Genomic DNA, 13,272 nt, shown 5'->3' on the forward strand with positions numbered 1-13,272 from the left:
AGAAACATAAAACTTTTCTTGTTGCTTACCCTTCTGGGTAACAGAAACCTGTCAGCCTGCCAAGTGAATGCTTATTATTTTTATTTTTAATTTTTTCCTTTTTTTTTTTTGGCATAGTAAGGGCAACCAAAGCCAGTGATTTAATTAGCTGCTTTCATTAATGCTTCTATTTGAATAAATAGATAATATATAGAGAAAATAATTATCCTACATCAATTTAAATGTTACCATTTAATTTACTGAAATCTCTGTTTTCTGAATTGTTCACAAGAATGACAAAAATGTTTGCCAAATACAGTAAATCCTAGCTCTAGACAGGTATTTAACCTAACTGCTTATTTAAAGAGTCAAAGAATAACTCAGATCTAATTTGGTCTTAATGATACGCAATGTCACAAAATTCATGGGGAAATGATATAGATGGAACTTAAAAGTTGGGAGTTATGTGAACTTCCAACAGCAAAAGAAAAATATAGGGCAAAGCAAGTCAAAATATTTATGATACATTTATTAAGACAATCTACCCATTTTTCCCCTGAAAATTTTTTTTTACTTTCTTCAGCAATATTGTCTTATTTAGATCACGAAAGAGATTTTTTTGGACAATGTCTTTGGCTCCTTCATTTTTTTTTATTTTATTTTTAAAATATTTTATTTATTTATTTGACAGAGAGAGAGGTCACAAGTAGGCAGAGAGGCAGGCAGAGAGAGAGGGAGAAACAGGCTCCCCACTGAGCAGAGAGCCCGATGCGGGGCTCTATCCCAGGACCCTGAGATCATGACCTGAGCCGAAGGCAGAGGCTTAACCCACTGAGCCACCCAGGCGCCCCTGGCTCTTTCATTTTTGTTGTGTTAGTAAAAACAGCATAGCCTCTGCATCCATGCCCATGCTGCTGTCAGTAATGGCGCACTCGCATCTCCAGGTGGAGGGGGGAGACCAAAGAAAGAGAAGCCCAAAGAGGGTGGGGTTAAGGATTCTGAGCACTTCTTAAAGTGGGTGGAGTGTTCATGGGGTGAGGAAGAAGTTCAAAGCTCTCTCCCTAACCTGTTTTCTCTCTTCTCTTGGGTGCCATCTTGCATGGCTCTCCTATTTATGGAAGCCCCCTGTAGGAACCAGCATGGTGCCTGGAGAAAAGGACAAAGGAGAAAGTCTCTTAAATCTGCCTGAGTCCAGGCTTGTGTCCTGGGACAATGGATCTAGAATCAACACTGAACCCAACAACAAGGTCTGGGTGCCTGCCTAGAGCAACATAGGTGCTCTATGAATTCTCCAGGGACCCATCAGGGGAGAGGGATGGTGCCAGGGTAAGGGACTGGAGGGAAGGTGTGGGGATTCAGGATCTCAGATGAACAGCTTGTGTATCTCAGCATAGAAGTAAAACATAAATCTTTAATGAAAAAATGAAAATGAATGTAATGTTTGAAAATGGTCACTGAACGAAGAAGAATAAAATTTGGAAGTCCTAGCAAAACAAACTAAGATGAAGTTGAATTTTACTTTATAATGTATGGGAAATAGTCACATATATGTTTGTGTGTGTGTGAAGTAAAAATGTTAGGTATTTATACTTTGAACATGTTTTTATATACATGGAGCATGTACAAGATGTCATACCAAGACAGCAGTTATAAAAGACCCCCTGCAAAGCCTCTGCACACAAGAGATGGCAAAACAGAAGACACCAATCAGTCAGGTCCCTAAGACTGAAATAAAGCACCGTGGGGATTCCACAGTGAGGGAGATCACTTCTGGAGGTGTGGGGGGTGGGGACGAGGATGGGTTTTATGTTTGGGGCAGATGCTGGTGGATACAAAGTTTTATTAACACAATACGGGCAGGTTTCCTCATGCTTGCCAGATAGCTCTTGTTGGACCTTTACTCTTAATGGTGACAGTTTAAGCATGAAGTATATGAGACACTTTCTGCTAGGTCCAATTTAGTGTGTAAATACAATGATATGGGGTAATGCCTTCAGCTATGTCATGTTTAACGATAAATTAATAATTATGCCTGGTAAACCCTGAAGTAATGATGTGACCTAGAAGTTATACGATTTTTTGAGAACTAGAAAATGTGGTTTGAAAAACAAGCTCATAAAAATAGGTCAATTACAATGAGCAGTTATAGGGGGAAATGGGTTTCCTTACAGATAAGACCATCAATTTTGAGGAAATGTCCACAGAACTGGTTACAATACCAAGGGTGCATGTCATCGTTACATGGGGAATCTTAAAGATACATATTCCTAGACCACCTTAGCCTGGGAATTATAGCCACAGGAACAGGTGCCCAGGAAACTGTAAAACTACTACCCCCACCCCCGCAAGTAGCTCTGATGTACAGAGTTGTAGAGTCTGGAATTTTCACAATCTGTTGCTTATAGAAAAAGTTACTCAACATTAACCTCATGTCTAGGAAGCCGATCACAACATTTTTCTCCAGCACAAGGATATGAAATCTTTTTTATTTTTATTTTTTTTAAAGCCCAAGTGCTTTACTATGATGATATACTGGGAAGATTCTGGTTATCCCTTTGAAAGAAATTCTCTTTGGAGAACTCCAGTTAGAGATCAACATGGTCTCCAGAGGCCAGGCACCCAGTAGCGGGTCTTGCTGCTTTGGGTCTCATATAGTGGCTCCAAGTGGTCCAATTCTCCAGAGGGGAAGGGTACCTGGCAGCCCTACAGAAGGACCATTCCTGGGTTCCCAGGCCTCTCCTCTAAATTTCCACCCAATATCAAATGGTGTAAGGGAAGTGACAGTTTGATACATCCTTATTCCCTCGAAGTGCTTGTAGCCACTTTTATTCACTTGTACCAGGTCAAGAGAATTCAATTGGTGGGTGCTATGGGAAAGCAGGAAAGTGACTAGTAGAATCAGAGCGGAGGCTGGTCGGAGAGATGTGACTAGGAGCGTATGGTGTCCTTTGTCTTTTGGGGAGTGAGGCAGCATATGAGAAAGGTGGAGACAGTAGGATGGAGATGGATAGTGTTGACCAGGGCCAATGATATCCAAGTAGTGCAGGACTTGTTTAAACAGAGATCTCTGGGTCCCATTCTCCAAGTTTCCGATACAGTAGGTCTGGGAAGGGACCTGAGAATTTGTATTTCTAAGTTCCCAAAAGATGTCCATGTTGGTGGTCCATTTTGAGAACCACTGTTTTAGGCAGAGAAAAATGAGAGGCTCCCAGGGGTTTTGGGTGATTAAGAAAAGTGGATAGAGTTTAATATGTTTTATTTTATTTTTAAAAGATTTTATTTATTCATTAGAGAGAGAGAAAAAGCAGGGGAAGAGGCAGAGGGAGAGGCAGAGGAAGAGGGAGAAGCGGACTCCCCACTGAGCTGGGAGTCTGACGTGGGGCTCAATCCCAGGACCTGGGATCATGACCTGAGCTGAAGGCAGATGCCCAACCATCTGAGTCAGCCAGGTGCCCCAGTTTTAATGAAGGAGGTATATGATCCCATTAAGTATTTGAGACACATGAGTAAAGATTGAAATTTTTTTGACTTGGCCTTGCTTCTTTTTTTTTTTTAAGGGAACTCCTGGATTTGGGGTTGGGAGTATACTCAGAGCCCCCTAAGATTTACATGATCAACTTGAGGTCAGTGGCAGAATAGAGGACCCAAAATATGTCCAGATTAAGGTTTGCAAAGCATCCAAGTATCAAAAAAGGGCCTAAGAAACTTCCAGTGGCAGCCCATAAAACAGTGAGGGTCAGTGGGAGCCAGAGATGTGGCCCCTACATCCCTGAATCTGGGTAGACAGCTAAAAGGGCAGGGACCAACTCCAGTTTTCTTCATAGTCAAGCAGCTTTGCAAAATGGAAACACCCCAGAGTGTTGGTCAGCTTGCTTGGTACTCCTGATGTTAAACCAGAGACCATGGCCATTTTAACTGAACTTCAAGAGAAGGTCTTTGCCAGACCAGAACCTTTGGAAGGAACAGACACATAGGGTGGCAGGAAATACCCATGATTCATCCCTAATCCTTGGGGAAGAAAGCATCTTCCATATTAAGGCTCTACCTCCCCAGTCTCTTCCCTCATACAAGAGACAATGCAAAGCAACCACGAGGGAACTAGATATGCAGATTTAATTAGTGGGGCAGTGTTGGTCTAATAAATTTTGAGTGCTAGGCTTTTCCAGATGCTTTGCATGTATCACCTGATTTAACCCTTGTGCCAGGGAAGAGGGTTATGCAAAGAGGGGCCACTCTCCGTTGTGTCCCTTCGAGGGCCCCAGTATGGAATTACATCTCAGTTGCACACAACAACCTGCTGATCAATGCTTTTTGGGGGTGTTGTTAACTTTCCTCCCTTTCCCACCTCACCACCCTGCAGTCTCAGGTAGTTTCCTGGAATCACCCCCAAATAAACTGCCTGCACCCAAATTCTTTGTTTTCAGCTTTTGAAGGAATGCAACCCAAGACAGGCACTGACATCATTATTTGAAAATGATGGAAAAGATCTGATAGTAGAGGGTGGAGGGTGGGCGAGTCTATTACTCAGTCCACACATGTGGTTTGTACTTTGTGTGACCATGAAGAACGAATGCCCTACCTAACCCCAAAGAATCATGGAAAAAACACATGCATGCACACAAATTGACAATAAGCTTATCCCCCTGCAAAGCCCTCATATTGCTCAAAGAGTCTCGCTTTTCTTTTGTTCCGGGAGTCTCTAAAGTGGGCAGTAGTAGATACAAAAAGTTATCCTGAGATGAGCAGGAATGGACAATTTCAATAAATGAAGATTTTTTCTCACTGAACATTAATTACATTTAAATCTTGGAATCTGATTAGGAGACTCAACTGTGATTAGCAACACCAGGGAGTGTAGGTCATCTTTTTCTGGGGGAAGAAGGTCTTTCTCTGAGCTCCACCCAGAGCTGTCCCTCCTCTCCCCTCCCCCACCCGACCCCAGCCACCAGACTGGGGCCTCGGTGTGGGCCCCCTGACAGGTTCCACTGTGATGTCAACATAACAAGAGGCAAGATGCCACCTGCCCCCTGTTGATCTCTGCCTGCTCCCTGGGCAAAGCGGAGGGCAACAGCTCATACCCGTGCTGTGTTTGCCTCGGTCTCAAAAGGACAGTGTGGGAGAGCCCGTGTCCATCCATTCAGAGGGGGCTGAGACTGACAGGACAGAACAATGACAACCACCAACCTGCTCACGGGGGTTTAGCTCTGAGATCAGCAAGTAAGCACTAACTATTTAATTAGTCACCTAATTAGTGACAGGCCACACTGAAGGTTTCAGATGTCCTCAGACGAATGCGGAGATAAAAAGTCTAATTAAGCTGCCAGCGTTGGGCGGGCGGCTGCCAGAGCCCACAGCTGTGCCGGATGTGTGGCCGGCTACCAGGAGGATGTGTGGCCCGCTACCAGGAGGAAAGTTCAACCGCTCCCTACTGAGGCTTCACAGATAATCCCTCCGTGATCCCAGCTCCCCTTAGTCACCGCAGCCCACCCAACCGGATGACGGATGCAGGTTTAGGCAGAAAGGCAGAGATGCCCCCCCTCGATGAGATTATTCGGTTGTCTTTGTTGAGAAAACTCTTCCGTGCGGTGTAAGTGGAAGGGAAGGTGAGCCTGAGGCCTTCGCAGCCACCAGCGTGTTCTGAGACTGGAAGAGTGTGTTTCTCTAGGCACACAAAGGGTCGTTGGGACACCACTCTGGGCTGCTTTCAGTCACCGGCATCCCAGGATGCCACCGCAGGCTCCTCGAGAGATTCTTTACCTCAGAATTTAATTAGGAAGGATTTTAAAATAACGGATTAAAAGGGACTGCTCCGTAATTAGGAGTAAATAATATGATGCTCAGAAGCATAGAGACACACGAGCTGAAACAGAATAAACCGTAACTGCTTCAGCTCAGCGAGCTGATGCCCAAGAGATAGCGAAGGAGCTGTTTGTTCTTGGCTGGGGGCGGGGGTTGGAGTGGGAACCACTTTCTACCAGGGACACTGCCTGGGCCTGAGGTTCTGCATCGCTCATGAGTTCCTGGGTGACTGCGATATCGCGGCCGCTCCACAAACCTCACCGTGAGGAAAAATGATGAAAAATGTTAAGATGAGTTCATAGACCTGGCTCCTGTGTTTTTTTTTGTTTGTTTGTTTGTTTGTTTTTTCCTTAGGGAGAGAGAGCGTGTGTGTGAGCAGGGGAGGGACAGAGGAAGAAGGAGAGACAAGCGTAAGCATGACACGGGCTCTATCTCACGACCCTGAGCTCATGATCTGAACCGAAATCAAGAGTCAGACACTTATCCGATGAAGCACCCAGGCGCCCCATCTGCTCCTTTTTGGGGGGCATACCATTTCCCTATTTGTCTTTAAAAAAATGATTTTGGAGTACTTCGGTGGAAAGCCTGAAGTAGTCAAAGCATGGCATTTGGGGAGTTCAGCAGAGCTGCACTGGGTCCGTGAAGCGATTGGTGAAAATAGGCCTTCCTAAAGTTTTGTGGGAAAGGGCCTCCTGCTTTCTGAAAAGAGCTTTCAGACTTCCTTGCAAAGCTCTTCTTTGGGAAACACTGTCTCCTGGACAAGATGATCAACGCTCACCTCCAGACCTGGCTGTTGATCCAAGAAGAGGAAGTTGCCTTCAGGTCCCAGATGCAAGTGGAGGAGTTCCTAGGGGACAGCACCTTCGGGCTCGCAGCACCGTGGGGGTCCCCGCCATGACCCTCTCAGCACGGGTGGGCAGCAGAGGGGGGCTGACAGCTAACACCCAGTTCTTTCTGCTCTTTCACATGACTGGAATTTTAGACATGTCTTTTTACTAACAGTACCGAGAAGGACAATGTCTATGAAATACTTAACTGTCCAAGCCAAAAACTTTCAGTGCCAAAGAGCCGGGACAACCAAATGAATACAACCTATCGGTTATGAGAACCATAACTTAAAAACAGTTCAGGTCCATGATGTAAATGTCTTGGGATGCTAAAGAACCTAGATGATTCACAATAAAATATCTCAAGAGCTACCTTTTCCCCTCGAATTCATGGCTATCTACACTACAGAATAAGTGGGGGTTTCCTCCTCATCACTCCCTACCCCAAGAAAGCTCCGTCGGCCCTGACTGCATGCTTTCTGTTGGTCCCCTGCTCAGCTCCTGGTGATCACCATGGGAGCCCATGCCCTGGCAGGGAAGGTGATGGGGACAGGCCAGAAGATGCCTATGGCCAGAGCCCACACTGGCCATAGGGTGGGGTGTGGGGCCTAAACACAACTTCCTCCTGGGCTCTTCTCAGACTTTCTTGGACACAGCACTCTCAGAAGACAAAGGCAGATGACCCCTGGGGGTGGGGGGTGCTACAAACTACCTGAGCCTCACCCTAACCTTGAATTACCCTCCACCTCCACCAGCCAGTCAGGAGCCGTAGGAGGGTGGATGGAGGGTGCAGGAAGCTCTTGAGAGCAGGGTTGCCACTCTTTAGCCCAGCACTGGAGGACTGAACAGGACTGGAGGAGGACAGGGACACACCAAGGGATGTTGGTATGTGTCCCTAAGAAAACACCTGTCACCCATTTCACTGGGAACCGAGGGGCCCAGGAGGCCTTGCCCTAGCAAGGACAAGGAGATGCAGGTGACTCATAGGCCTGACAACCAAAGACAAGAAGGTGTGTCTGTGCAGATGTAACTGGATGGGTAACAGCTAAGGACTGGCTAGAACGTTGCACTAAAACAAATAAATGAACAAATCGAAACATCACCCTCATGATTCTCCCCTCCCTCGGAGCTGCGTCCTACTGGATTAGTTGGTGACTTCGGGCAAGTCCTTTCAGCTGCCCCGGCAGCACCTCAGCACTTCAGGAAAGGACGACGTCACGAGGGAAGGGATTTTACGTAGCGACTGCTTTTGGTGTCCTTTGAAGGGGACAAATGCTTCGTAATTTTTTGGCATGTACGTGATGTGAGGACAAAGAGTTGTCCGTTTTGTCACCAGATTTTCTGGAAAAAGAGGTTGCTGTACTGGGCCTCATGTAGGCTTTCCGGGAACCGCAGTGTCCCAGCTGAGTCTAATAGGGCAGGGCAGAAGCATCAGGAGGACAACTTTTCTAAATCTTGCCTCCAAAATGGGGGTTTAATCCTCACTGGGGGTCTATGCTTGGTGATCATTTCCATTTTATTTCAGGTCAAATCATTTATAACATCTAGTTCAAAGAGCAGTTAAGCTGGTAAAGTAAAATATGCAGTAGGTTACTATGGTGATTGCTAATTTAAAATAATTAGGGAAAATAATGAGAAAACTATTTCCTCTGTGAAGGATTCAAGATCCGCAAACTGATACCAGTCTATTTTTGGCATCTGTAATCTGTGTAATGATGATAGAGAACTAGGAGTACTTTAAAATGCTTTAAAAGGGTCTGTCTGATTGAGGAATTTAATCAACCAAGTACTTATATCCAAATTTCTACTTGTCATTATTAAAGTTGATTCCACAAAAAGAAAATTATATGTATATATCTACAGGTAATCATTTAAGATAAGAGGTAATGAATAAGTACGTAGGTGAACGAAGACTTCAGACCTGTTTTTGCTAACTGCTTGACTACTATAATTTCACCAGTCCACACTGATAATTTATCATTCAGAAATGGTCGCATGTGACTCGCTGTTTGGAGTCTTAGAGAAGAGACCCTTCAGCACGAGGCAAGCCCTCAAACTGTAGTGTGGTTTACATGTGAAAACAAATATTTCCAGGTGCTTCTCAGTATTTCTTTCTTGCAATGAAAGATTGCCATAGACTGACTACGATATTTAAAGCATGTGAGCTCTCTTGCTGATTTCAATAATGACATGTGACTTATTTCTGATTAACTAGGGGTATGTTCCAGATAATTGAACAAATAGGCTGGAAAGTGGAAAAAAAAATCTTTATCTGGTTAATGTGATATCAAATGAGCAGAGTAACCCTGCAAGGTTAGCTCATCTCCTTATCAACCAGGGACAAACACCTGTTGGGGTCATTTCCTCCCTCCCTTTCCTTGTCTGACCCCTTCCAAGGCCTCATGCTTGGGCTGGTACCTTTGATGGCTTCTGGAGGAGTTGGAGGAAGCGGGCTATTGTTTCTCATCTTCTTCTTATCTCTTAGCACCTATAGCTTTAAATAGGAGCTAAAATTTCTCATGTGATCCTGAGCAAAAGATTTAGAAAAAACTGGGTTCATTTGATTCAGGAGTCTGTGGTTCTCCAAAGTTAGGGTGTTTTAAGATATCCGTGAGACTTTAAAGAAAAAATAAATGAGGAGGGGTGCCTGGGTGGCTCAGTCGTTAAGCGTCTGCCTTTGGCTCAGGTCACGATCCCAGGGTGCTGGGATTGAGCTCCCTGCTCAGCGGGAAGCCTGCTTCTCCCTCTCCCACTCCTCCTGTTTGTGTTCCCCCTCTCCCAGTGTCTCTGTCAAATAAATAAATAAATAATAAAATCTTTAAAAAAATAAATTAAAATAAATGAGGAAACCAAGTCTGAGAGAAGTGAGGCAAGGCATCTAGGGTCCTGCATCAGGTGGTGGTGATGCCAGACCATGACCCAAGTTCTGGGACAACAACCTAGGGCTCTTCCTGTCAGGGAGAGGCTGAAATTCAGTGAGAATATGGAGAGCTACTCGGGAAGCTGAGAACCCTAGGGAATCCTATATCAGGAAAATGGGCTCTGAAAGGAAACCCGTTTAGGGCTGTGAGGGTAACAAAGCAGCGCTGGAGAGATACATGGGCCTCAGTCTTCCCTGTGGGGTTTTTCTCTGTTCCTTGGCATCCAAAATGCAGGGGCTAGAAGAAAGGTCCCAACCCATCTGCCATTACTGAAAGCCTCTTTGTGATATGCAGTATCAAAATTGATTTCCAAACCTTCCAGATTGTATGGAGCACCTGCTAAAATACAGAGTCCCAAGACTTCCCAGAAGTTTCGGATTCTGTAGGTCTGGTGCTGGGGCTGGGAATCTACCCTTTGATTTGACAAATGTTGTAGGTGATTCTTATGATTCAGCCAATAAGGGAAACACTAGTATAGACTGGGGTTGGCAAACTTCTGGAAAGGTCAGAGTGTACATATTTTAGGCACTGCTGGCTAAACAGCCTCTCAAATCTGCCACTGTATCAAGAAAACAGAGACAACATAGAAATGACTGTGACTGTGTTCCAATAAAGCTTTATTTACAAACACAGGTAAAGCCACATTTGACCCAGGGGTTATAGTTTGTCAACCCTAGGTCTAGAATATTTCAGTGATTCATTAATCCACCTAAACAGGGCATGTGGGTGACAAGAAAAACTCGGAGTTTTTCGTTCAAAAAACCATCTCAGGTGTAGAAGAGAAGAGCTCCTTTAAAAACAAAGAAATCAAGTAAAACAACTCACCAAAATACCAACGTCTCTAGGAAGGAAATTCCAACATTGGATGCACCAACCACAACAATCTTGGCATTGACAGTTATTTTAGGTTCCAACGTCAGTTTTCTGTTCGTATGGTTCAAGGCATAACTCAACTGTAATAAAAGATACAAAGAGGAAGGGAGACTTGAGGAAAATATTGTCGAGTCTGTACTCCCAGACTGGCAATTATGTAGAGTTATTTAACCAGGATATTACCCACAAATCAGACTGAACAGTGCCCAGACACAGTTATGGTGACATTTAGGGAAATGTATTTTTAAGATATTAATGTAAGAAGATGGGACTACACCTAAGACCTCATCTGGGTCACATCAAGATGCTTGGTTTACATCATTTTTGCCTTATTGCTGATGGATGTTTCCTATAGAACTGAGACTCTTTATGATTAGAAGCAGTAATGTAGGGGCACCTGGGTGGCTCAGTGGGTTAAGCCTCTGCCTTCAGCTCGGGTCATGATCTCAGGGTCCTGGGATCGAGCCCCACATCGTGCTCTCTGCTCAGCGGGGAGCCTGCTTCCTCCTCTCTCTCTGCCTGCCTCTCTGCTTACTCGTGATCTCTCTCTGTCAAAATAAATAAATCTTTAAAAAAAAAAAAAAGAAGCAGTAATGTAAAAATAATCCCACAAGCAGACAGACAAGTTGCTCCTTGAGAATCTGGAGTTTCATGAAGGGTCCTTCTGTCCAAGATTACCTTGAAAACTTGAACAACAATTGGATTGCAATTGTTGGGTAATTTAAGGCAAGTATGAACTCTTTCCATTCTGCATCCGTCGCACTACTTAACACAGTGCCTTGCGCACAGGGGCTCAGTAACATTTGTAAAATGACAATCTTAGTTGAATGACAAAACATGTCGGATAATAAAGGTTAGTCAATCTTGTAGATGATCTGAGGTCAGGGAGGACTCTTAGAAACAGAAAAAGTAATTGGTGATCATTTTAATGTCCTTATTTGAAAAATGTTTCTGAGTTGATTTATTTGATTCACTTTCCTGCAGAGGCTTCAGTGGAAGCAGTAAATGTACAGAGGAAGGTTTTACAAAGCGATGGTGGGGCACTCTTGAAAGAATGTTAGATCATGTCAGAAGACCATGGTTCTATTTTTAATTTATTAATTCAACACACATTTATATTTAATGCTTACTCTGTGTCTGGAAGAACTACAGCTGACTTCTCATCAGAAACAATGGAGGCCAGAAGACAGTGGAATGACATCCACACCAATGCACCCCACTCCGTTAAATTCTGATTACATTAGCATTAATTCATCCTACAGTTCAGACATCTTCAAATTCCAGTAGACCAAGTTTATTTTGCATTTCTTAAAACCCTGAATTACTAGGAATTTGGGAGTCCAATGGTAAAATCCTATGGTAAAGTCCTATGTAGAGCACCTTCTGCTACTTGAGGTAGCATGGGTATGGCCACATGCTTTGCCATTTACAAGGGAACATGTAAAATTTAGAGGATAAATCTCTTCTCTCTAGCTCTAGCTAGCCTAGCAATATGGAGGTAGAAACAGTCTTGACCCAATGTAATATAATGTTTGGAGACTTTAGATTCTCCATAATTAATGCTGCTGATGCCTCTCAGCATATTCCCACCTTTAATGAGGCACACTATGGATTGTGGAAGAGACGGAGCTTCCCTCCATCTTTAAGAGGGGACTCTGACTGATATAAATCAAGTCCCATAATCCCACCCTCTTTGCTCAACAATTGGCCCAGGATAGACACATGACCTATGTTGGCCTAATCAGAGCGAAGCCCAGGACTTTCTTTTCCCCAAGTTTTTATTTAAATTCTAGTTAGTGAACATACAGTGCAATGTTGGTGTCTGGAGTAGAATTCAGTGAATCATTATTTACATACAACACCCAGTGCTCGTTATATCACATGCCCTCCTTAATACCCATCCCCCATCTAGCCCATCTCCCACCCACTCCACTCCATCATCCCTCAGTTTGTTCTCTGTTTTTAAGAGTCTCTTATGGTTTGTTTCTCTCTCTCTTTTCCCCTCCCCTCCTCCAATATGTTCATCTATTCTGTTTCTTAAATTCCACATATGGGTAAAATCATATGGTATCTCTCTTTCTCTGATTGATTAATTTCACTTAGAATAATACAGTCTAGCTCCATTCATGTTCTGGTGAATGGCAAGATTTCATTCTTTTTGATGGCTGCCTAATATTCCATTATATTACTATAGTATTCCATTATACATGTATACCACCTCTTCTTTATCCATTCATCAGTTGATGGACATCTGGGCCCTTTCCAGTTTGGCTTTTTTTTTTTTTTTAAAGATTTTATTTATTTATTCGACAGAGAGAGATCACAAGTAGACAGAGAGGCAGGCAGAGAGAGAGAGAGGGAAGCAGGCTCGCTGCTGAGCAGAGAGCCCGATGCGGGACTCGATCCCAGGACCCCGAGATTACGACCTGAGCCGAAGGCAGCGGCCCAATCCACTGAGCCACCCAGGAGCCCTCCAGTTTGGCTTTTGATAATCCTGCTATAAACATCGGGGTGCAGGAACCCCTTTCAAATCTGTATTTTTGTATCCTTTGGGTAAATACCTAGTAGTATAATTGCTGGATGATAGGGTAGTTCTATTTTTAACTTTTTGAGGGACTTTTATATGATGGTTGAAAAAGAAAAACCTCTTGTCTTCTAGATAGTACTGGGGTATAGGTGTGAAGCCTGAAATGGTATAGTCATCATGCCACCAAGAAGGAAACCATCCTGGTTGAAGCCTCAAGAGAACCACCGAGAAGTGGAATGGGAATTCCTTTCAAACTCTATCTGGAGCCCATGCTACCTTTGGAGTCTTCAGTTATATGAGCAACAAATACCAGTTAGCTATCGCCACAGTGGGGCTGCATAACAAA

The 13,272-nt window shown here is 44.0% G+C and overlaps 1 protein-coding gene across 1 annotated transcript in view; it reads right to left on the reverse strand.

Annotated features, from left to right (window-relative positions):
- CFAP61 (cilia and flagella associated protein 61) overlaps positions 1-13,272 on the reverse strand; it is a 290,455-nt gene that overhangs the window by 115,961 nt on the left and 161,222 nt on the right. The window contains exon 18 of the mRNA XM_045980366.1: positions 10,352-10,479. Within this exon, the coding sequence (XP_045836322.1) occupies positions 10,352-10,479 (128 nt within the window). The remainder of the gene's footprint in view (positions 1-10,351; positions 10,480-13,272) is intronic.

The sequence above is a fragment of the Meles meles genome, chromosome 16, assembly GCF_922984935.1.
Source record: "Meles meles chromosome 16, mMelMel3.1 paternal haplotype, whole genome shotgun sequence".
Classification (NCBI taxonomy): Eukaryota; Metazoa; Chordata; class Mammalia; order Carnivora; family Mustelidae; genus Meles; species Meles meles.